The 26,472-nt window shown below is 41.9% G+C and overlaps 1 protein-coding gene across 1 annotated transcript in view; it reads right to left on the bottom strand.

Annotated features, from left to right (window-relative positions):
* stt3b (STT3 oligosaccharyltransferase complex catalytic subunit B) overlaps window positions 1–26,472 on the bottom strand; it is a 108,154-nt gene that overhangs the window by 45,017 nt on the left and 36,665 nt on the right. The window contains exons 3-5 of the mRNA XM_069907339.1: window positions 16,564–16,851; window positions 7,264–7,329; window positions 5,320–5,419 (exon numbers count right to left, since the gene is read on the bottom strand). Coding sequence (XP_069763440.1) covers window positions 5,320–5,419; window positions 7,264–7,329; window positions 16,564–16,851 — 454 coding nt within the window. The remainder of the gene's footprint in view (window positions 1–5,319; window positions 5,420–7,263; window positions 7,330–16,563; window positions 16,852–26,472) is intronic.

The following is a 26,472-nucleotide window of genomic DNA, read 5'->3' as shown; positions in this document are numbered from 1 at the left end:
ATTATAGATTTTTTTTCTTTATAAGTACCTGTTTAACAAGAATTTTGGGTATATTGTGCAATGTACATTGTGCAATGTGTATGACAATTAGACAACACGAGATGGCAGTATGGTGATCAACCGCCACATGCCTTCAGAGTTCCTAATCTTTACAGAGTGCCAGTTGGGAACACTGAAAGACACAAAGTACATAGGTAACAAAAATATATGGTATTGAAAGCAATTATTAAATAGAAGGAATCCGTGAAAGGAGAATACAAACTTTAAAAAAAAATTCAGACCAGTGAAGAACTTGTCAGACTGAAAGGACCTGGGACTCTGCCAGATGTGAGTCCTCCTGGTTCTCATTTTCTGTTGCAACTCAGAATATTTATCTTTTAACACCATCTCACAATCAGGCATTGAAATTTCATGAACAAAATGTTCCAGAAACAACCATCACAGATTCAGAATATACACTAAAATTAGAGTTGAGTGGAAAAGCAAGTATTTTGTTCAACTTTTTTTTGTCTCAGAAATCATAATCAATAATTTTATGGAAATTATTTCATACCAGGTGATTTGAATTCAATTTTGAATGGGATTTGTTTCAAAGGAAGTGTACAAGAACAATTGAAATATGTATTTGATGATATAGAGAAATGTCAAAAACATTTGGTAAACACTGTGAAACAGTGTTATAGTCAGCTTTGATCAAGTTCAATTCTGCCATTATTATTCTCCCAACAATATTATGGAAAAAAAAATCAAAATGTAAATATTGTCCACAACCTATTGGTCAATTTTTGACAATGAACTCTCCAGTGCACCATATTTTAACCATTTTTGAAAACCTGAATTGGGTAATTGCTTTCATTTGACATGTGGCATGTATCATAATTTCCAATCAATCCATCACATGCAAACACACACAGAGTTGCTCAAGCTCCACTTTCAAATCAGTTTACTATTGGTATTATTGTCTGTAGCTTCCTTCTTATCTATCAACGTACCTTTTACTAGCAGCAGATGTTACTAATTTTGGTTTAAAATATTCATTACATCCTCATCTCAAGTAAATGATTTCTGAAATATTATTCATTGAATTCATTAAATTTGCAGGACATTTATTTTGAGGAATGCTTTGAACTTATTGCAGCATGAGAATCTGACCACAATATTCAAGTTTGACTACTTATTATCTAATGAGACTATTAAGTATAGGCAATTTCATGCCAGGCCTCTACCTGGAGGCCGGCTACAAGTGCAGTGAGAAAACTTAAAACTTACCTTTCAGACAGCAGCCCTAAAAGGCTGCTCCTGCGTTGCTTTCATATTGAGCAGAGCCTTGTAGTGCCCTCCGGATCTGATGGAGGCAAGGCGACTGGTGCTGTAGCGCCACCCGTCATAAATAAATGGCAGAGCAATGGCCATCTTCCCTTGCCCATAATCTCCACCCAGCTGGAACAGCTCTGCGGTTCCCAGAACAGTTCCAGCTGCATTGGGGATTATGGGTAGGGAAGGCGGCATTGCTCTGCTGCATTTTGAGCCTCAGAGTGCAGCCCTGAAGGCCGAAGTGGCCCAGTGAGGCTGTCACAGCCCGCACCAACTGCCCCCTGATGGCTCCCGCCTGCCGCCCCTGCCTTGAGGGGGTCGTGGAGGGAAAGGTGTGAGTGGGGAGATGGATCACAGGCCAATTATGTCATCAGCCCACCCCTAATCAGTTGCTTGCAGCGGCTGTACATTCAAGCCAGGTGGCGGAGCTGATTATCCTTCCCCGAGAAGGGTTGGATTCGGTGCCTTGGAACCAGCCACCGACTTTCAGAAAGGTAAGTCTCTAGGCATAAGGACAGAGAACCTCTATCTTTACAGTCAGATATTTTCCTTGCCTGAAAGGGCCTAATGTCTCACCCTTTCTCTCACACACCCAACTTGAAGATTCTAAATATTCATTCGCAAACAAACAGACTGGTATGGGGAGAAAAAAAAAATCAAGACTAATTTTTTTCTGGTGAAATTAGTTCCTTTCTTTTCCCCACAAACAGCCATAGGCTTGTGGAATAAAAAAAGATTATTTTGCAATGTCATAGCAAAGGTACAGGCTTTAGAACAAAAAAACCCACAATTTTAACTATCCATTTGCAAATTGTGAAAATATTTTCTGAAAGCAACTTCACAACATTGCCTGCAAAACTTGCTTTCCATGTAATTGGAAATACTTATCATCGGAAATACTTATCATCAGAAATACTTAAGTCTATGTCGCATGACATTCATCACATTTCAAAATATCACTCGTCTATCTGTCATAATTATACTGAAGTATTCACATTAAGATAACCCAAGTTACTCAAAACCAGCAGCAAAAGGCATAAATCAGCATTTAAACCACAGGGAAACAACATACAAAACAACTTGCAGCAAACTGAGCACACTGAACATTTTGTGAAAGTGTTTTGAGATATCAAGATTCAATTTATTATCTTTGTAATAAAAGAGTGTTATATTACACAAAATTGCTTTTGCCTGCTGTAAGACAGGCAGATTCGCAATTGGCAGAAATTCCCTGAAGCACCTCTTACAGCCAGAAAAAGAGAAGCAAAAGAGTCTCCCGCCACCCCCCCCCCACTCCTCCCCTGCCCAAGAGTCACCAAGTGTCCATAGGTTTGCCTCCAGCACTTCTGTAGCCACACAGAGTCCAGTCCAAACAACTGGTGACCCAAACTCCAGATCTAAACCTCCGACTCGGTCAGGAACCCTTCGACACCCCCTCGCATCCTGGTTCCAATCCATGGTACCCCCTCAGCCAGTTTCAAGCCAGTCTCCAGCAGTCCAGAGTGAGGTTTCAGCAGGCCACAGCCTCCATGGGTTCCTTGCCTCGAGTCACCAGCAGCTTGCTGCACACATTGGTCTTTCAGTTGCAGAGCCCCACTCATTGGTCCACCGCTGTGGTCACCGTTCCGAGGGTCATCTCCTCTGCTTCTCCTTCTCAGACAGGGTGTGGTCTCCCAGTTTTCTGGTGTCCTGCACCAGTCATCCGCTCCCCTGGAGCTTGCAATCCCTCGTGGCTGCTGCCGATCAGAGGCACGGCACCTTGGGCACAGACTCCGCAATCATGGGAGTTAAATAAAACTGCCAATGGGTCCTTTAACGGGCTGTATCTCCCTTCGCATCTCGCTCCCCACGTGTCTGCACTAGTGCCGTTACAGTGGCTCTAGCAACACCACCATTTTTAACTTTTTTCACCTTTTTGTGGTAAAAACTGTATTTTTAGTATATTAAACAATTTAACACACCCTTGGAGATTTACTGTAGGATGGAGGCTTGAGTTCTTCGATCTCCCGGTGCTTACACTAAAATCTTTAGTCTTAGCTCTACATTGACTAGAACTTCCAGAATGCTGGAGTCACTCAATGTAAATTACTATTTGGTCTACAACTCCCAGAATTTTGTTTATGGTTGCCAACATTCACTGAAACTGATAAGAGTGGAAACTTTCAAATAGCCAAGAAACGCAGAGCGTGTCAATATTCCTCATCATCTGAACTCTCAAAGGGGAACCTGGTTTTTGAAATCTAAAAATACTGGTCTGAGATTTGCAGTACAAAGGATGGGCAAACAACGAGCATTTTCAAACATTACTCCATTCTACATCAGAATTTCCACTGGCAATGTGGCTAAATGCTGCTGTCCTCAAAATCGCTGCTTATGGTCTTGTGTGGGAAAAACAAGCTGCACTTGTTTTCACTTGTGCAAGCAAACTGTGATATGAATTTAAGTGTTTTTAACTAGCAAAGCATAACTCTGTTACTGGGAGGTCTAAAATAGTATTTAATAGGTTAATAATCCAACAAACTGACCTTAAGAAAAAAAATGTTAGAACTCCTTTTATATCAACTTAAAAAAAAATCACAAGTTATTTCATTTCATTGCTTCATCTTTAATAATGTATTTTATTTCTATTTGACCTTCTCTCTGATGTTTAAAATGTCAATTAAAAAATATTTCCTGGTATGCTGTATTGTGCACTGCAATTGGCTATTCAACATGCTAATAGCTGGAGGCCTGGGATCCTATTTTATGTTCACCTAACAGAAGAAATGGCAGAAAAATGCAAGCAATCACCTTTAAAAAGTCATTAAATCTTTGTGAGGAAATTTGTTTCCTAGAGACAGTGAGAACTGCCATCACTTTGCGACTAACTCCAAATTCAGGGTCATAGTTCTCTGACTGGGATTCACATCAGAGGTTTATTTCCAGAAACAACTAACACTTGAGCTTGCCCCCACAAGTGATTTTAAATATTACATATAACTTGAGGAAAAAATAATATTTTTACAAATTTGGCACCTGAATCTACAAAAAAAAATAATCTTTTAGATTTCTAAATATTCTTCTTAGCCTCGAGAACCAGTGTGGAACCCTATTAATGATGAAATAGATATGAATTTTAGATTAGATGGATTTTAGTACATTCTCATTATTTTTACTTTTTTTCTTTCTATTCTAACACTTATTCTCTTTACTTTTTTTCTTGGAATTGTAGGGGGTGTTGGGATATTATCATCATATATTCCAGTGCTTCTCAACCTTTGTTATTTCCACTCACATGCCACTTTAAGTGCTCTGTGATTAGTAAGGGATTACTTAAAGGTGGGATTTGGGTGGAAAGAAAAAGTTTGAAAACCACGGTTTTAATTGATTTGTTATGTGCGCGGTTTCAGAACTCCAAAGGAAATGGGCCAGTGACAATTTTTCTCAAGCAAAATATTTCAGTAACAATTGGGTCTAGAGCAATGATTCTCAACCTTCCCTTCCCACTCACATACCACCCTGAAGGAATCCCTTACTAATCACAGAGTACTGATGACATAGGGATTCATTATGGTGGTACGTGAGTGGAAAGAAAAAGGTTGCATTTTGAAATATATTTGAATGCATGGTTTAAAAAATTTAAATAGAATATTAAAAAAAGTGATCTTGAATAACAGGCTTAGCCTCTTGATACATTGGAATTTTTCTATAAATGACCCTAGAGTGCTCTCTTGTGACAACTTGAATAATAGAGTGCATAGAATCAGTTAAGTTAGCCACATTAAGGCACCTGAATAAAATCCCCAACTTCATGACATCTTGTGATGTAGCTTTGAACTGCTGTTTCTGCATTAGTTTCATCCAAGTGTGAATGATTCCTTGGTATCATTAAACAAAACTTTCAGTCCCAGACTACCATCCATAACTCCACATAAGATCAATTATATTAGGAAATTTTCCAATCTAACCACATAAGGTGGTAAAAGGTAGAAAGAATAATTTAAGTCTGTAGGTTTCTTTACTAACCTATATAAACCCTTCTGCTGAATCTCTGCATCAGTAGCAATACGAATACATGTAGTGGGATAAGGTTGATGATGAACACGTAGCCACCCCATGCAGATACCTGAAATTAAGGTGGAAAAAAAAAATCAAAATGAAAATTAACATAAAATACAAGTAAATCCTTAATGCACGAGAGAGAGAAAAAAATCCTACAACTCTCACAACCATGACTGAAGCTTAGATTTCCCTTGGTATCTCCCAGTGCTTGCAAGTTTCAGCTTTGGTCTTTGGTCACTTAAACTAAACATTCAAAGTTGGGGAATGCGTTTATCTTTAATTGACTGATAACCAAGACCAAGTTTAGTGAGGTTCTTGGATTTGGAATGGACAACTCAATCCACACACTTGCTTCATTCATTATGTAAACAAAATATCTGCAACAAAATATTTTTTAAAAATGTCAGGATAATATGGTATTGCTGCATTTATTATTCAAATCCGAAGGACATAGGTATTTATTTCACCTCACTCATTTCGTTAGCTGGGATGGTCCATTGAGTTACTACATTGATCAAAATGTTGATTTATGAATAGTCCTTCAAAATAGTTTTATGGGTCCACAATTAAACCCAGGTAAAATCAGCTCTGGGCAAGTATTCATTTATTGGTTACAAAATGTAAAAAGAATAATAAACATTTATTTCAAAATAAATTCAAACAGCAAATAAATTTGGAAAATTTGCCCCCAATCTCACTGACAAGCAAAGTCAAGCTTATAAATTGGCCCATATTTGCCCTGCACTGTTATCAGCTGCCTGTCAATCACTGTAGTCCTGATAATCAAGGTATTCTCGCCATGCAGTTGTGTAATGTAGGCACAGTCTCATAGTTTTTAAATCAAGTGAAGGTCTACATTTTCAAGTCAGAATATACAGGATGATGGGGAAAACTCAGAGGTGTAGATCACTGTCCCTCCAGATATCTGCATCTTTCAAATTATTGAAGCCACGGCAAACTGTATGAGTGCATTTTTAATGACATACATTACAAGACCTCCACCAATTATAGACGGGGTAAATAAGCAGGGAAATAGATCTTGTGCTATCAAGGGGATGCTTTGTCTTCAATGGGTGTAGGCTCTGATTTGCTCGTTACACCAGTAGTTATGTGGATTGTCTGGTCAACTTTCTAATTAGGGTATTAATGGTGGGAATCAAAGATATTTAAAAGTATCTATTTTTGAGCTGAGTGTGGGTGACTTTCACATTATCAAGGCTCTTTGATGTTAGAGTTACCATGAGCTAAGCTCATCTTTGAAATGGAGCTCATTTGCCCATGCCTCGATCGGGTCTGTAATGACATCTGGAGCTGGCTAAATCTAAATTAAGTATCAGTCAGCACATTATAAAGGAGTAAATGCTATTTCATAGCATTTCACTGACATTTTCCATCACTTTACTGATAATGAACATGAGAAAAATGGAGATTTAATTAGTTAGATTAGATTTCACCTGATATTTGTGGAGCAGACATCGTTGCGCACTTTCAATACTATCAGAGAGATGTTGTGGTGTTTCTGCAATGGAACATCAAGGCTAGGGACACAGCTGGCTCTGGCCCATAATTTCAGAAATGGAGATTAGAGTGAGGGCACAAAGGCTTCACAGTGTTAACATGGTGTTAACTGAAGAGGCTGAAGATTGGCTTTTCTGATGATCAGCCTTCAAGATCCTCACTAATCACCCACGCAGACACAAGATATACTCATTATAATCATTATGCAATCTCCTCCTGGAATTTTTTTTTAAAACAAAAATCGGAAAGAGTGCGCTTGGAAAAGGGCAGCACGAACATTCAGCTGCATGCAGGTTTATTCATGTAGGCATTAACAGAAGCACAATTCATCACATTATTTTTAGCTCTGAAACTCCATGGAATAATGAAACAAGATTACATCTTCCTTACCATGTAAAAGTAGGACAAGCAGCAACATATAGTCCAGAAAACAGAGCCGGTTTTCACAGATTTGACCTGAAATGAATAAGCTGAGCTTTAAAGCTACAGAATTACTACATACTTATTATTAGAAAACAATAGTATTCAACGAGAAACCCTGTGTCCAAAACTACTTCGAAATCTTGAAGAATTCAAGACAATGGTGCAAAAACAAGTTTACGTAATTGAAAATTTAAAACCTGTCAGAAAACAAAAATATACCAAAAAAATTACAAAAATTACAGCTATCCTGTTGCATGGTAATACAATTTATCCTTGTGTGAAATGCAGCAATCCTCTTTGGTGGACAAGATTGAGGGATAATAACAAAAGGGTCAACTCAAATTTAAATCTTTGGAGGTGTTGGGACAAAGTCGTCGTCAATGGTTTCTTCTTTTACTAAAACTACTACTAAAAGACAAAGAGGAGGATTAGTAAAAATTTTGAGAGAATATACTGGGATTAAAATGCAATAATTCCCAGGAAGCGATAACTTATATCCAAAGGTTTAGAAAGAGGTTGCTATGGTGATGAACTGCTTGGCATCTTCCAATTTTCTAATTAGACACTCTTCCTGCTGATTATATACATGAATATTTTTATGAATATGAGGTATGAATAGTAAATTTACAGACATGATCTTTTTTTAAACCTACCCCTCCCATTAAACATGGTCACCAGCATACATTATGTAAAGAATCGAGTCTCAGCTCTCGGACTTCAGACAGGAACTCCCCCACCCCCACCCCAGAGCGCCCCACCTATGTATTCAAATTATAATAACAGTCCATAAATGGGCCCCAAATAATAATCAAATTCAGTCAATCTCTTTAAGGTTATATCTAATTTTCTCCAAACTCAAGCAAGACATAATATCCCATACCCATTGTATGCAAGTTGGTGCTAAATGCTATCTTTCCATTTCATGTGTACACGTTAAATTGAAATAAACAATGTCGTGCACAGAATGAAATATTATTAATCAGATCAAGCTTGGTAACCCAGTCTTTGTCTGGAATTGATAGATTTAAATCTCATTCCCCTTCATTCTTCATTCCTCTCCCTGAACATATTCTTTGATCCATCAAGTTAATATAAATATTTGCTAAAAATCTACCATGAGAAAACTTTAAATCAAGGATATTGGTTTCGGGAATCCGAAGAAAATTTAGAAATATGAACTGAGAAAAATGCTTAACTTGTAGGTATCTAAAAAAAATGCCTGTTAAAAAGATTGAATTTAACTGTTGTTCAAATGAAGCACAATTACTTCAAGCGTACAGATCCCTAAAACTTTTTATATTCAATCTAACCCACTCCTTGAAACCAGAATCTATGCTAGAGGGTTGAAAAAGACAATTCTTTATAATAGGGCTGGCAAGAGAAATATTGCGATAGCAATCTCCTAAATTGTGCCCATATTTTCAGCAGGCCCACAACCTCCTAGTAGACCTCAAGGCCAAGAGATGTGCATTTGGAGACGTTCCAAACCTTCACACTGAGTGGTGCCGCTCAGACAATGAGTTTTCCAAGGTGTTGGCCGAGTTCTCAGCAATCCTTTCCCCTCAGTTCATGGTGGAAGTGCCTCGACATGGAGTCAGGCATCACATCCTTTCCAAGGGTCCAGCTCTCTCCATGCAAGGGCAAGACGACTTCCCCCAGAGAAGCTCCAACTGGCCAAGGAGGAGTTCCACAAGCTTGAGGAGTTAGGCATCGTTCGGCAGTCGGACAGTCCACAGGCTTCTCCCCTGCACATGGTGCCTAAAGCATCTGGGGGCTGGAGACCATGCGTCGACTACCGTCGGCTTAGCGAGGCCATCACTCCAGATTGTTATGCCATGGCGCATATCCAGGACTTTATGGCAAACCTTCATGGAGTGATGATTCTCCAAAGTGGACTTGGTGTGAGGGTACCACCAAATCATGGTGCATCCTGACGACATCCTCAAGATGGTCATCATCACTCCATTTGGGCTGTTCAAGTTCTTGAGGATGCCATTAGAGCTCAGAACGCGGCACAGATCTTCCAGCAACTGATGGACGCAGTGGGCCGAGACCTGGACGGCGCCTTTGTCTACTTAGACAATATCCTGGTGGTGAGCAGAACCCGGCAGGAACATCTACAACACCTCCAAAGCCTCTACAGTCACCTACATGAGTTCAGCCATACTATCAACCTGGGTAAATGCCAGTTCAGGCTGAACATGATTGACTTCCTGGGCCACAGGATTACCAAATGCGGGGTCACACCACTACTGCAAGGTGGAGGCTATCCGCAACTTCCCGAGGCTCAGTACAACCAAAGGACTGCAGGAGTTCGTGGGGATGGTCAACTTTTATCGCAGATTCATCCCCGCGGCGGCTCGAAACATGCGTTCATTCTTCACCCTCTTGACCAGCAAGGCAAAGGACTTGACCTGGGACTACGACTCTGCACGAGCGTTCATGGAAGCGAAGGAAGCCCTGGCTAAAACTGCACTCCTGGCCCACCCCAGGTCAGACGCACCCACAGCCCTCACAGTCGACGCCTCAGGAACGGTGATTGGTGGAGTTCTGAAGCAGCAGATAGAAGGAAGTTTGCGCCCGCTAGCTTCCTTCAGCAAACATCTGCGACCCCTTGAACTAAAGTACAGTGCTTTCGACAGAGAGCTACTGGTGCTGTTCTTAGCCATCCGCCACATCCAGTGCTTCCTAGAGGGAAGGGCTTTCACGGACCACAAGCCACTGATGTTTGCCCTGTCAAGATTTACGACCCCTGGTCAGCCCACCAGCGGAGACACTCGTCTTACATCTCGGAGCACACCACCGACGTAAGGCACTTCTCGGGAAAAGACAACATGGTCGCAAATGCCTTGTCGAGACAGAGCATCCATTCTCTAGCTAAAGGTCTGGATTTCTTTGCACTGGAGGAGGCACAGCAGCAGGATGATGATATACCTCAGTACAGGACTCCCGTCACGGGGCTGCACCTTCAGGACATCCCAGTCGGCATAGGTAACACTACCCTGCTGTGCGATTTGGCCACCAGGCAGGTTTGAACTATCATCCAAACTGCATGGAGGTGACGAGTTTTTTACTCCATCCATAGGCTGGCACATCTATCATTCAGGACCACGGTCCAGTTGGTGGCCAGCAAGTTCGTGTGGCATGGGTTGTGGAAACAAGTCAGCGGGCGGGCAAGATGTGCATGCAGTGCCAATTAGCCAACAGAGGCACACCAAAGTCCCCCCACAGCCCTTCGAGCCAACAGAACAAAGGTTTGACCACATTCATGTGGACATAGTGGGTGGGACCTTTACCAGTCTCACAAGGTTTCTGCTACCTGTTCACAGTAGTTAACCATTTCACTCGGTGGCCAGAAGCAATACCCCTGGCTGACATCAACCAGGTCCTGCGCCAAGGCACTCATCTCATCCTGGGTAGCAAGGTTCGGGCTACAATGCCACATAACCTTCGACAAAGGCGCACAATTTACCTCCATCCTATGGACGGACGTTGCAAACCTGTGGGGCACTTAGCTACACCACACAAAAGCATACCACCTGCAGTCTAAAGGACTGGATCACCGCTTCCACAGGCACCTCAAGGCTGTCCTTATAACTAGAATCAAGGCCCCTAACTGGGTGGACAAACTGCCATGGGCACTGCTGGGGATTCATACAGCTCCGAAGGAAGACTTCCTCACATCCTCTGCTGAGCTCATCTACAGAATTCCACTCATTGTCCCTGGGGATTTCATCCCACCGGCCAGAGGTCAACAGGAGGATACAACCACCTTCCCGGACAGGTTGCGGGATAAGGTCGGTAATCTGGCTACAATCCCACCCTCCAGACACGGACAAGCCAAGTTCAACATCCCGAAAGAACTCTAAGACTGTATGTGTTCGTGCGCTGAGAGCCACACCGTCTACCACTACAGATGCCCTACGAAGGCCCTTTCCGAGTCATCCAGAACGTTGGTGCCACCTTCAAACTGGACATCAGTGGCAAACCAGAGGACTTCACCACAAACAAGCTCAAGCCAGCACACATGGACCCAACACAACCCGTGGAGATGCCAGCACCTTGATGCAGAAGCAGACCACCAAAGACATTAAGGACTGCATCCAAGGACACTATGAACTGTAGCACCGGTTCTTGGTGGGGGGGGGGGGGGGTCACGCGACAGCCCACCACCACGGAGATCAAGCCAGCATGGCGCAGTAGTAAACAGCAGCATAACACACTATCATAAATCTTCGTCCGTGAAGCCAAGCCAAAGAAAAGAAAAACACACTATAACACGTCCCTTAACAAAGCGAACCGGCGTGATTGAAAGCTGGAGCAGTACAGGACCAGCAGCCTTAAAATGGTGCTGGCTAAGCTGCCCAGCTAACAGATCAATAACAGGCTGAGGAAGAAGGGTATTCACATGCAAGAATGTTCCCGCCCACTAAAATTATTCATGTGGCTGATGTCACCCAATCAAACAAACAGTGGGAACTCCAACTATATAAAAGGAGTTTTTCCAGCCTCAATAAATCTCAGAGCTTAACCTCCCACACTGCGAGCATGTGTTTTTCTTTGTAGCAGTTGGCTACACACTCTCCCTTTGCTACTTACATACTTGTAAAAACCCTTCGGATTTACTTTCACCCTGTTCGCTATAGCCACCTCGTACCTTTTCGCTCTAATTTCTTTCTTAAGCTTTTTACAATCCATACATTTTCCAAGCATCTCGTTTACACCTTATTTCTTATATTAATGTAGGCCTCCCTTTCAATTCAAACCAACTTTCTAATCTCCTTTGAAAACCTCTCTAGAACTTTTGGCTCTGCCTTTTATCCTAACAGGAACAAAGCTCGTGGACCCTCAAAATCTCACCTTTAAAAGACCTCCAATTCTCCTCTACCTCCTTCCCATAAAACAAATTGGCCCAAACCACTCCTTGCAAATCCTTTCTCATTTCTTCAAATCTGGCTTTTCCTCTCTCAAAAACCTTAATCTTTGGACCAGACCTATCCCTTTCTATAATTATATTGAAACTATGATCACTGAATCTAAAGTGCTCCCCAACACACACCTCAGTCACCTGCCCTATCTCATTCCCCACAGTAGATCCAACACTGCCCCTTCTCTAGTGGGTACCTCAATGTATTGCTGCAAAAAAAACTATCCTGCACACATTTAACAAATTCTAATCCATCCAGCCCCTTCACAGAATGTATTTCCCAATCTATATTAGAAAAATTAAAATCCCCTAACACAACCCTGTGCCTATTACAAATCTCTATGTTACACATTTGCTCCTCTATTTCTCACTCCCCACTAGGTGGTCTATAATATACCTCTATAATTGTAACATCTTTTTTCATTTTTTTTTTAAATTCCACGCATACCGCTTCCCTTGACAAGCTCTGCAATCTATCTTGCATCAGCACTGCTGTAATATCTTCCCTGACAAGCAATGCTACATACACCACCCCATCTTACCCTTCCAAATCAATCACACCTAAAGCAGCAAAATCCCAGAATATTTAGCTGCCAGTCACAACCCTCCTGCAACCACGTCTTATTCATCGCCACCACGTCATACTGCCAAGTGTCTATCCACTCCTTCAGCTCGTCCACCTTCCTTACAATACTCCTAGCATTAAATGTATTCCAGAGATTTCCCTTTCTAATTATATCATTAAAATCTTTACGATCATGCAGAGCAACTGATAATGGTTCCAAACTCAGGTCAAAGAGCAAAGGACTTAAGGGGAAACCTTGTCGAGTTCCCCTATAAATCCTAAAAAATGTTGATTGTTGCAAATTTGAATGTATTGAAGTGCTTAATCCACTTGATAAAAATTGGACCAAAATTAAATTTCTTTAGAGCAGCAAACATTCCACTCGATCAAACGCTTTTTCGGCATCCAACAAGAGAACCATTGGAATGGAAGGTAAATATAAAATATTCAATAATCAATGTTTATTATAATAAGAATAACGATTTTTAATAAAATCTGTCTGATCAGTATTGATGATTAATGGTAAGATATTCTCTAATCTATGGGCAAGGGCTTTGATAAAATCTTCATATCTACATTAGTGGGTCTATAGGAAGAACACTCAGTTGGTTCCTTCCCTTTTTTCAATAAAAGAGATACTCTTGCTTCATTAAAAAAGGAAGTTTCCCTTCTCTAAAAGAATCATCCAAAAAAGGGCTTAAGCCATTTGCAGAAAGATTTATAGAATTCAACAGGATATCCATCTGATCCTAGGGCTTTACCAGATTGCAATGAGGAAATAGCAATACATAATTTTTCTTGAGAAATAGGTACTTCCGACAACATGAAATTTGATGGTGTTGATGGCAAGAATGTTATGGGCCATAGGATCACAATATCAGTTAGTAGAGTGGATAGAGCAATAGCATTTAATCCTGATAAATTCAAGAGATTCACTTCATCAGGACTATTAAGGGTAGGTCAAAAACAATTAATAGAGCCCAAGCAGTTTTCAGGAACAAAGATCCTTTGGCAGATTTGTTTTATGGGAAGGAGGTAGAGGAGAATTGGAGGTCTTTTAAAGGTGAGATTTTGAGGATGCAGGATCTTTATGTTCCTGTTAGGATAAAAGGCAGAGCCAAAAGTTCTAGAGAGCCGTGGTTTTCAAAGGAGATTAGAAAGTTGTTAAAGATGGCTCCCTGGTTGATAATGACGGTGAATGTCAAGGATGTGTCTCTCTTGCTGAAGAGATCATTGCCTGGCATGACTGTAGTACAAATATTGAAAGCCACTTCTCAGCCCATGTCTGAATAGTGCCTTGGTCTTGCTGCATACAAACATGAACTGCAAATGGAATTGGACATTGTTCAATTATCATCAAACATCCTGTCTTCTGATAAGATCATTCCTGAAGTTACTGAATATGGCTGGGCCAAGGATATTCCCCTGAGAAACTCCTGCAGTAATGTCCTGAGGCTAAAATGATTGATTTCGAGGAACAACCATTTTTCTTTAAAGTTCTAGTCACCTGGACGGGAAGCCGCAATGACATTTCCAGAATAGGTGGCCATATTGATGCCAGGTAGTCTGTCAAGTTTTATCTTTTACTGTTAACATAGCAGTTATAATATAGCAGAGGGGTTTGCTAGGTCATTTTAGAGCACATTTACCAGACAAGCCTTTTGGAACTTGGAAAGGGACTAAATGAAACACAATATGGTTCAAATTTATATTAAATAAATGCAGGTATGGCACCATACATGGGCCAGGCCAAATATGGTTCATTCCCTGTTGAACTTTATGTGAACCTGATGGAATTTCACAACAAATAAGTAGTTGCTTCACTGTTATTATTACAATGACAACTACTTTTTAAACTCATCTGGCTTGCTTCTCTGGATTGTAATCCATGCCATTCCATTAATAATACAGTAACTTAAACAATGTGTCATTGCTATTTCCATTCAGTTGGACTTTAAATATTGGATTTCAAGGTCCACGTATGTTCGGCTGCAGCAAGAAAGAATTTCAGTGCATATGTAACATTGTAAAATAGAAATGATAATAAACTCATTATTGTTTTTACCTATTTTTAGTAGACCTTGCTTTGTAAAATAATCATTTTCTTTTCAAATCCAAGTTCAAAATTGCTGTGGTTTCATTAAACCTCATTTTATTGGCTGGCTTCCATTGTAAATTTGCTATTTTTTTCCATCTTTCTCTTGAGGAAATGTTGACTTGACTAACAATCTACTGGAATGCCTTTGAGTCATAGTACAGTAATTTGTTGAATTGAATTCAATAAATTGTCGGTCAGTAGAAGACAAAAATCACCATGATGGTTGCCCAATTATGATAGAAATTGAAAAAGTTCAAAAATGGCACTCAAACCTAATCTCAACCATATATAACTTCAACCTCAAAGCAGCTGATTAGGGAGATCAGCAATGAACTGTTTGCTTGTCAATATCCCATATTTCAGCTCATGTTAACCTATATAAACCTACTCGAACAAACTAAAACTTCCTAACCTCACACCCAAAACCCTCCATTTTTCTTGCATCCATGTGCCTGTCTAAGTCTCCAACACCACCCCACCAATGCATTCCAGGCACCCCACTAGACTCTGTGTAGAGGGAAAAAAAACTTACCCCAGACATTTCCCCTAAATGTTGCTCCCCTCACCTTCTACAGATTCCATCTGCTAAAATATATTCTTTACAAAAATTACATGGGTGTGTAAGTTAAACAGGTAAGTCTGCAGATTGACAGATACTGGAGAAACTCTGTAGGTCAGTGGCCTGCTGTGTTTCTCTTGCACTTTCATGGCTGTGTAAGCATTTGCTGTGGGAGAGTAGAAAAAAAATATGCAGATAATAAGTTCTGCCATGTAAATGTAGTTCCTTAAAATGTATTATCACTTCATGTTTTCAGGAACCATGCATTAAGAGCTCTATGTTTTCAGGAAGAGCTCATGAGTGGACAGATCACCTCCCTTTGCAGTACTTTTACTCCTAACCATTAAAATCAAACATTGGACTGGGTTTGTTAGCAATTAAAGGCATTGATGCTGCTCATCTTGCTTTCTTGCACAGACTCCATTTTCCTTCCTTCTAGCCCAAGAATCTTTTTCCATTCCTCCCCCAAGAGTCTTGGTAAAGATTAAAAGATAGACACTTTCTGCCTCTCATTAAGCTTTGTTATCGGGGTTAACCATCTCTGGCACCAGATCACCAGAACCTGCAAAAATGACTCATGTACAATGCAAAACAATAAAAGCTAGTGTTCTGATAAATAGGGCTGAGGTTATGGCCACTCTTGCACAAATTATTTATAATTTACCAAGCACTATCTACCTGCTCTCTTTCAATGGAATTTAAACTTCCAGTCATCAGAAACATTATTAAATCTTCCTCAATACTGCACAAGTAAAAACTGGGCCAAATAAGACACTTTTCCCAAACACCAAAATAGTTGCAGAGATTAATGTGATCTTATTCATTTTAAATAAAACAGAATTATCACTGTAACATTAAATACACATTAATCATAACAAATTAATAGAAGCTCTCAGAAATGGTTTAAAGAGCAGCTTGGATAATATAAACCCCCTGGACAATACCTTGCAATGCAATTTCTTCTGACTAGGAAAATTAATTTAAATATGTCCCAACATTTAAAAGGGTAGTTCCATTTTAATAGTTAATTATTACAATTCTACCCATCATCCACACATTGATTTTGACTCAGGAAACAATTCTTCAGATTTCAGAGGTGGATTTATAGGATGACTTACCCACAGGTAATATGTAAACTGTAATGCAAAAATAGCTATGCCTTCATTGTCAAACGAACCAGCTACTGATCGAGATATGTAGCCTGGCACTATGGCGATGAAACAGGCAGCAAGTAGTCCAGCCCCCTGGTTCCACAACTCTTTAGTGAGGAGAAAAGTCGATATTGACGTAAGACCACTGAACACAGGTGCAAGAAAGACACAGACATCCCGTATGTGGACTGTTATATGAAGCATATTCAAAATCCAATGAATGCAACCTGCTGTGACCATCAAACCAGGATACACCTGCATAGTGGAAAAAAAGGATCTTTAATAACTAAATGAAGATATTTAAAATTTAACTTGTATCTATGCATTTATTTTTAAACTATTTATAAAGCAAGAATTAACCAAATAATGCAAGTTTTAATTTTGCAGTATAGTTCCTAAAATATGACATTATGAATTTGATTTTGGTAATAATGGCTTTGATCAGATCTTGCCAGGGAAGGAGCTTTTCCTTGTTAAGCTGTAACTGATTTAAACAGCAGTGTCTTTTTAACATCCAGTATATGTCAACATATTAACATTTAAGTAAATATATTTAATAAATATCCTGTACTTAAAAAATACTAAAACATTAAAACAAACTAATGTTTTAAAATTATTTGCCTTCCCAATTTGCAATTGAAATCTGTGTTACAAGTCCCCTAAAATTAAAAGGATTTGCTGCCTGATCCAGCATTTTGTCAAGCTTCTGATTCTCCAGCGAGACTAGTCCCTGCTAAATGATCTCCACATGGAGTCTCTGTATAGGTCAATAATCCCGATTTCCACATTTCAGTGTCTGGCCTGAAATCTGGAACTTGCTAATTTTAACAACTGAATGATAGTATTTCTGTTTGAAACTGTCAACTGCAGCTACACTTAATGACCACAATAATATCTCTGGAGAAGTTTACTTGGTACAGGCATTCAAAAACTAACAATGAACCCGAAGCCTTTACCAAAAGCTTAGCCAAAAACATACTTTAATTACTCTCATGGAGTCTAAAAGCTGAAAACAGATAGACCATTTGGAAAGGCTCTGACAAGGAATTTCAGAGAAGAAACTTTAAGGAAAGTTGAGCCCCCATTAACGGAGGTAAAGAGAATCAGAATTGTTTAAGAAGCCAATAATATAAAGGAATAACAAACTCTCTGGAATTACTTAAATAAGAGGAAACTTAAATTGCCCTGTTGAGTGAAGAAACAATGTAAAGTGATCATTATTACTTCCTTGTTGCTCAAAATGTTGGATCTAGCAACTTCAATCATGTCAACCCAAAAACAGTTCTAACACTGTTTTAAAACTATGTAAACTTCGTCCAGAGGAGAAAACACCCTAGATGTCCCTGGTGTGTACAAGGCTGCGCTTGACCCCACCTTGGATACTCAGACCACATATCCATCCTGCTAACCCTGGCATACAGAATGGTGGAAAAATGAACGGTCAATTCGTAGAGAGATCAGGACGTGACTGGTGAGAGGGGGCACAGCAGCACTACAGGACTGATTTGAGACCATGGAATGGAGCTGTTTCAGGAAGGCAGCAACCTACAATGGCTATGTAAACATCGACGAGTACACGAACTCAGTGACGAGGTACATTAGCAAGTGCATCAAGGATGTCATGGAAATCAAATACTAAACAACCAGGGCTAACCAGAAACCATGGTAAGGCCCAGAGGTCTGTGCACTTCTCAGAGCTCATGTGCCTTTGGGACAGGAGTCAAGTTGGCATCAAGATCAGCCAAGGCTGAACTTTCCCATGCAATTTGGAAAGGAAAGCATGGATACGCACTAAGGACCCATAGGCAGCTGTGCCATACCAGAGACACAAAATGTATATGGCAAGGCATCAAAACAGTAACAGGCCACAAGAGATCCTTGCGAGTAAATGATGATGCCTCCCTTCCAGATAGACTGAACATCTCTATGCAAGATTTGACGAGAAGAACAGATTGACGCTGAAGATAGTTCCTTCACCCCCTGAAGAACAGGCCCCTTGCTTAGCCGCAGCTGAGGCGTTTATCCAGGGTAAACGCACACAAACAGAATCCTATCCAAGGTGAACCTACACAAGGCAGCAGGACTAGGCAACATACCTGGCCAGGTACTGAAGGACTGACGGAGGTTCTTATGGAGATCTTCAACACTTCATTGCAGCAGTCCATCATCCCCTCTGGTTTCAAGGCAGCCATCATCATCCCAGCACCAAAAAGGGTGACAATAACAGGCCAGTGACAGCTCCATAATAAAATGCTTCAAGCATATGGCGATGGAATGTATCAAAGCACGCCTACCAGACACTGGACCCATTTCAATTTGCATAGATGAAACCATTCTATTGATGGTGCTATAGCCTTGTCCCTCCACTCTGTTCTGATCTGCTTAGAGAACAATTCCCTCTTACGCCAAGCTGCCATTCATTGAATTCAGCTCGGCATTTAAAACAATCATTCCCCAGAGGCTGGTGGAGAAGTTGTCTTCACTGGGACCCAACACCCCTCTCTGTAACTGGATTCTGGACTTCCCTACAGAAAGACCACAGTCTGTCTGGGTTACACTGAACATAGAACATGACAGCACAGCACAGGCCCTTCAGCCCTCAACGATGTGCTGAAAATATAAAAATACTAAACCTTTCCCAACTCAACCCTCTTTTATTCATGTGCCGAAGAGTCTCTTAAATGCCCCTATTGTTTCAGCCTCCAACACATCCCTGGCAAGGTATTCCAGGCACCCACATCTCTCTGCGTAAAAAAAAACCTGACCCTGATGTCCACCCTAAACCTTCCTCCCTTTAATTTGTACAGATGTCCCCTGGTGTTTGCTATTGCTGCCCTGGGAAAAAGGTGGTGGTTCTCTACCTTATCTATGCCTCTCAGAATCTTGTAGACCTCTTATCAAGTCTCCTCTCATCCTTCTACTCTTCAAAGAGAAAAGTCCTAGCTCTGCTAACTTTTCTTCATAAGACTTATTTTCCAATCCAGGCAACATCTTGGCAAATTTCCTCTGCACCCTCTCCATAGCTTCAACATCCTTCCATAATGAGATGGCCAGAACTGAACACAATACAGTACATTTCCCTATATCCAAAGTTCTGAATGCCGAAGTGGTCCAAAAACCAAACTTTCTGCGGCGCCATCACAAGTTGAAAAAAAAATGTAACACCTGACTTGCCCATGTGGGGCTCTGATGCTCTGTTCACACCATTTTGATAACAATAGAGCTCTTGTGTACTGTACAAAGATAGAGTTGCAAATGTCAAAAAGGTCTGCAGAGAGTACTATGGATGTCAGTGAAAAGAAAGAGGAAGCGTTTAGATTTGTCTAAAGAGCAGAAAGTCAAGACATGGTAAAAATGTGTGATGGACTAGAGCAACGTGCTGAAATCATTTCAGTCTATAAAAATCAAACAGATTTCTGAAACAAAAGCCATTGTTAATGAGGCAGATGACATGGAAGGAAACAATTGAAAAAGACACCAAGGATAATTTCTAGTGTTTGGTGCTGCATTTATCTCATTTTGTAAGCAGAGATTGAGTTGCTTTTTGGTACATATTACTTCATGCCTGAAAAGCCTGCCATTGTTCTTCTTGTTGGTTAACCGCTGATACAAGTATTCTGCTGATGCTACTGAGCTCCTTAAACACATTGTTCAGATAACCAAAAAAAACCAACAACAGAAAAACACCCTGTCTCAAGCGTTTTGGATATGGGGAAACATACTGTACACCAAGTGTAGTCACCAGAGATTTGTAAAATTGCAGCATAACCTCTTTACTCTTGAACTCAGTCCCCCAACTTATGAAACCCAACATCCCATAGGCCTTCTTAACTATCTTTCATCCCACTGAGCAGTGGCACAGCCCGTTCATGTTCCTGACCCACAACTGCATCGCCATATCCATCTCCAACAGTCATCAAGTTTGCAAGCCACACGACTGTAGTTGGCCTCATCAAGAGCATCGATGAGTCAAAATACAGGGAAGAAGTGAAAATCTCATGAAACGCTGTGAGAGGAACAATCAGTCTCAACTTAGACAAGACAAAGGAAGATTATGGACATCCGGAGGATCAGGGTCAACCACCCTTCACTACACATAAATAGCTCAGTAGCACCGAGAGTAGAGAGCACCAAGTTCCTTGTAGTGCACTTAATAAGCGACTTATCCTGAACACATATCTCCTCACATCAGGAAGGTGCAACAGTGACTGTATTTTCTTCGAAGGCGGAGTCCAGCAAGGCTACCAGCCACCATTCTGTCAATCTGCCACAGAAGCGCGATCAAGACTGTCCTGGTATGGTTGCTGTAGCGCATCGGATTGGAGGTCAATCCACAGGGCCATGAAAGCAGAAGAGGGATTTACCAGGATCGTTGTTTAAAGAGGGCTTGCAGAATCAGAGAGGATCCCATCCCACATGCAGCATCATCCAGCAACTCCCATCAGATAAAAGTATTAGAGCCATATCCACCAAGCTGAGGAACAGCATCTTCCCATGGACAGCAAGATTGCTGAATGTCTGCTAGAACAACTCCTCATGACCCTACTATTTATTAAGTTTATTTTAATATCTATGTGCACATGTATCATTTGTTTGTGTGTCTGTACACATTAGTTTCCACTCCCCTCTATGTAGAAAACTAATTCAGTTGTACATAGTTCTTTTTCTCCCAAAAAAAAAACCATTCTCAATAAAAAATACATTCAAAGGAAAACAAGTAGTCTTTTTACTTTCTATTTTGACATACAACATGATAACATGCCCTTTCGGCCCATGACCTGTGCCGTCCAATTACACCCCCCCACCCCCGTACGTTTTTTGGAACGGTGGGAGGAAACTGAAATCGCTGGGGAAACCCATGCAGACACAGGGAGAATGTACAAACTCCTTATAGACAGCACGGGATTTGAACGCAGGCCGCAATCGCTGGTGCTGTAACAGCGTTGCACTAGCCACTATGCTAACTGTGCCGCCCTTTGTCATATGGCCTGGGTGGTGGGGGGGTCCTTGAGGATAGAGGCTGCTTTCTTAAGACACCACCTCTTGTCGATATCCTCGATGGTGTGAAGTCTGGTGCCTGTGATGTGGTAGGCTGAGTTAACAATGCTCTAGAGTTGTTTTTTGTCCTGACCGTTGACACCTTTGTACCAGACAGTGGTACAGAGTCTCTGGTGACATACAAAATCTCCTCAAACCTCTCACGGTGTAGCTGCTGGAAACCCTTCTTCGTGATGGCATCAACGTGGAGACCCCAAGACAGATCTTCAGAGATACTGATACCCAGGAACTTGAAGTTTTTAACCCTTTCTGCTGCTGACCCCTCAATGAGAACTGGTTTGTGTTCTTCCGAAATCCCCTTTCTGAAGTCCAAAATCATCTCCTTGGTTTTACTAACATTAAGTGCAAGGTTGTTGTTGTGACACCATTCAACAAGCTGATCTATCACCCTCCTGCTTGCTTCCTCATTGCTGTTTGTGATTCTGCCAACAACCGTGATGGAGCTTCCAAAAAACATTAGGATAATAAGTCCCCAGGGAAGGACAAGATATACTGCAGGTTAGCAAGGGAAGTGAGGGAAAAGATTGCCATGGCATTGACAATCATCTTTGCATCATCACTGGCTACAGGAATGGTACCAGAGTATTGGAGGATAATAAGAGTTGTTCTCTTTTCCAAGAAAGGGAAAGGGAAAGAGGAAAATCCTGGGTATTATAGACTAGTGAGTCTTGTGTAACTGATGGGAAAACTTAAGGGACAGGATTTATAAATGTTTGGAGAATTACTGTCATATTCGGGGTGGTCAGCATAGCTTTGTAGGGACAGCTCATGTCTCATGAGCTTGAATTTTTTGGAGAGGTGACAGAACAAATTAATGAAGGTAGAGCAGTGAACATGGATTTTACTAAAAACAAGGTTTCCCATAGAAAGTCATAAACAGAGGGATCTCAGGATTCGTCCATAGATCCTTCAAAGTTTCAATGCAAGTTAATAGGATGGTTAAGAAGGCACAGTGTACTGGCCTACATTAGTCAGGGGATTGAGTTTAAGGTAATATTGAAGCTCTATAATATTCTGGTTAGACCAGACTGGTCAGCTCTGATCACCTCATTATCGGAAGAATGAGTAAACTTGCGAGAGGGTGCAGAGGAGATGAGGCAAGGTTGAGCAAGATAGGGGTTTTCTCTTTGGAGCAACAGAGGACAAGAGGCAAATTAACAGAGAAGTTAAAAATTATGAGAGGCATAGATAGGGTGGGCAGACAATACCTTTTACCCCAGAGGACATCGGTTGTGTGGGAAGGGAAAAGTTTGGACACAGGCTAAACATAGGAAGAATCTTTATTAAAACACATGTCTTCTTTCTTTCTTTGGCTTGGATTCGCGGACGAAGATTTATGGAGGGGGTAAAAAAGTCCACGTCAGCTGCAGGCTCGTTTGTGGCTGACAAGTCCGATGCGGGACAGGCAGACACAGTTGCAGCGGTTGCTGTGGAAAATTGGTTGGTTGGGGTTGGGTGTTGGGTTTTTCCTCCTTTGCCTTTTGTCAGAGAGGTGGGCTCTGCGGTCTTCTTCAAAGGAGGTTGCTGCCCGCCAAACTGTGAGGCGCCAAGATGCACGGTTTGAGGCATTATCAGCCCACTGGTGGTGGTCAATGTGGCAGGCACCAAGAGATTTCTTTAGGCAGTCCTTGTACCTTTTCTTTGGTGCACCTCTGTCACAGTGGCCAGTGGAGAGCTCGCCATATAACACGATCTTGGGAAGGCGATGGTCCTCCATTCTGGAGACGTGACCCATCCAGCGCAGCTGGATCTTCAGCAGCGTGGACTCGATGCTGTCGACCTCTGCCATCTCGAGTACTTCGACGTTAGGGATGAAAGCGCTCCAATGGATGTTGAGGATGGAGCGGAGACAACGCTGGTGGAAGCGTTCTAGGAGCCGTAGGTGGTGCCGGTAGAGGACCCATGATTCAGAGCCGAACAGGAGTGTGGGTATGACAACGGCTCTGTATACACTTATCTTTGTGAGGTTTTTCAGTTGGTTGTTTTTCCAGACTCTTTTGTGTAGTCTTCCAAAGGCGCTATTTGCCTTGGCGAGTCTGTTGTCTATCTCATTGTCGATCCTTGCATCTGATGAAATGGTGCAGCCGAGATAGGTAAACTGGTTGACCGTTTTGAGTTTTGTGTGCCCGATGGAGATGTGGGGGGGCTGGTAGTCATGGTGGGGAGCTGGCTGATGGAGGACCTCAGTTTTCTTCAGGCTGACTTCCAGGCCAAACATTTTGGCAGTTTCCGCAAAGCAGGACGTCAAGCGCTGAAGAGCCGGCTCTGAATGGGCAACTAAAGCGGCATCGTCTGCAAAGAGTAATTCACGGACAAGTTTCTCTTGTGTCTTGGTGTGAGCTTGCATGCCTAGCATGGAATGCCACACTGACCACCGGCTGGTTCGCTGCAAGCTCAACCTTCACTTCAAGCCAAAGCCCAGGAACAATAAAGCCCCCAGAAAGAGGTTCAATGTTGGAAACCTGCAGTCAGACGAAGCGAAAGGAAACTTCCAGGCAAACCTCAAAGCAAAGCTCAAAGATGCAACCCGCCTCACGGACCCGTCCCCTGAAACCCTCTGGGATCAGTTGAAGACTACCATACTGCAATCCACTGAAGAGGTACTGGGCTTCTCCTCCAGGAAAAACAAGGACTGGTTTGACGAAAACAGCCAGGAAATCCAGGAGCTGCTGGCAAAGAAGCGAGCTGCCCACCAGGCTCACCTTACAAAGCCGTCCTGTCCAGAGAAGAAACAAGCCTTCCGTCGCGCATGCAGCCATCTTCAGCGCAAACTCTGGGAGATCCAAAATGAGTGGTGGACTAGCCTCGCCAAACGAACACAGCTCAGCGCGGACATTGGCGACTTCAGGGGTTTCTACGAGGCTCTAAAGGCTGTGTACGGCCCCTCACCCCAAGTCCAAAGCCCGCTGCGCAGCTCAGACGGCAAAGTCCTCCTCAGCGACAAGATCTCCATCCTCAACCGATGGTCAGAACACTTCCAATCTCTTTTCAGTGCCAACCGCTCAGTCCAAGATTCCGCCCTGCTCCAGCTCCCTCAACAGCCCCTAAGGCTAGAGCTGGATGAGGTTCTCACCCTGGATGAGACATATAAGGCAATCGAACAACTGAAAAGTGGCAAAGCAGCAGGAATGGATGGAATCCCCCCCAGAGGTCTGGAAGGCTGGCGGCAAAACTCTGCATGCCAAACTGCATGAGTTTTTCAAGCTTTGTTGGGACCAAGGAAAACTGCCTCAGGATCTTCGTGATGCCACCATCATCACCCTGTACAAAAACAAAGGCGAGAAATCAGACTGCTCAAACTACAGGGGAATCACGTTGCTCTCCATTGCAGGCAAAATCTTCGCTAGGATTCTACTAAATAGAATAATACCTAGTGTCACCGAGAATATTCTCACAGAATCACAGTGCGGCTTTCGCGCAAACAGAGGAACTACTGACATGGTCTTTGCCCTCAGACAGCTCCAAGAAAAGTGCAGAGAACAAAACAAAGGACTCTACATCACCTTTGTTGACCTCACCAAAGCCTTCGACACCGTGAGCAGGAAAGGGCTTTGGCAAATACTAGAGCGCATCGGATGTCCCCCAAAGTTCCTCAACATGATTATCCAACTGCACGAAAACCAACAAGGTCGGGTCAGATACAGCAATGAGCTCTCTGAACCCTTCTCCATTAACAATGGCGTGAAGCAAGGCTGTGTTCTCGCACCAACCCTCTTTTCAATCTTCTTCAGCATGATGCTGAACCAAGCCATGAAAGACCCCAACAATGAAGACGCTGTTTACATCCGGTACTGCACGGATGGCAGTCTCTTCAATCTGAGGCGCCTGCAAGCTCACAGCAAGACACAAGAGAAACTTGTCCGTGAACTACTCTTTGCAGACGATGCCGCTTAGTTGCCCCTAAAACACATGTGAGGAGCTCACAAAAGGCATAACACAAACCAATACTCTCAAATCACAAAAACACAATATAATCAGTCACATCAGTCTTAACACTACCTATACTAGCAACTGTGTACAGACTTATAACAACCAAGCATAACAATATGCTACCCACAGTTCCTGGTCCAACATAAGCATGGCTCCAATGCTATCTAACAGCCCTGATCCACACCTTACTAATGACTCCTTCAGCATTGTCCACAGTTCGTGACCTGGAATGGAGCATGGTCCATCTCAGGACCAAAGAGCAAAAGTGGAAGAGCTACTGCACGTGGGACTTTAGAGTACAGTAAAATGAAGGTCCGCCCCAGGTAATCACTAGGTGATTAAAGAGGATAATGGTCAGGTGGGCACTAATAGGCAGGCAGAGTCCAACTATGATTTCAGGTGATGCGACTTCTGACTAGGTACCAGCTGGAGGTCACATGACCCTCCAATCCCACCAGGTACTGGACAGAAAGGTCACATGACTCTCCACAATCCACACATCTATTCAAGGTGATTGAAGGAAGATTTAGGAGATGTCAGAGGTAGTGTTTTTTTTTTAAAAAAAACAAAAAGTGATGGGTGCTTGCAATGTTGAGCCAGGGTGATGGTAGAGCTTGATACCATGGTTACATTTAAAAGACTTTTAGGTAGGCACATAATGCAGGAAAATTTAAGGGTTATGGGATGTGAGAAAGGGAAAGGGGAGAAGGATATTCAGTAAGTTTATCTAGTGCAGCACAACATTGTGATACTATGCAGCAGTTTTCTACATTCCAAAAACTGGAGGATGTAAAATGTTCAATTTTCCAGAAAGCATTGAAATAGCAGTTATTGAAGAAAATAAAAACTCATGATGCAAGACATAATATCTGCCATTCTAACTACAAC

Source organism: Narcine bancroftii, chromosome 1 (assembly GCF_036971445.1).
Source record: "Narcine bancroftii isolate sNarBan1 chromosome 1, sNarBan1.hap1, whole genome shotgun sequence".
NCBI classification, from domain to species: domain Eukaryota; kingdom Metazoa; phylum Chordata; class Chondrichthyes; order Torpediniformes; family Narcinidae; genus Narcine; species Narcine bancroftii.
The sequence above is the reverse complement of the archived record's forward strand: the minus strand, read 5'-3'. Positions and strand labels throughout refer to the sequence as shown.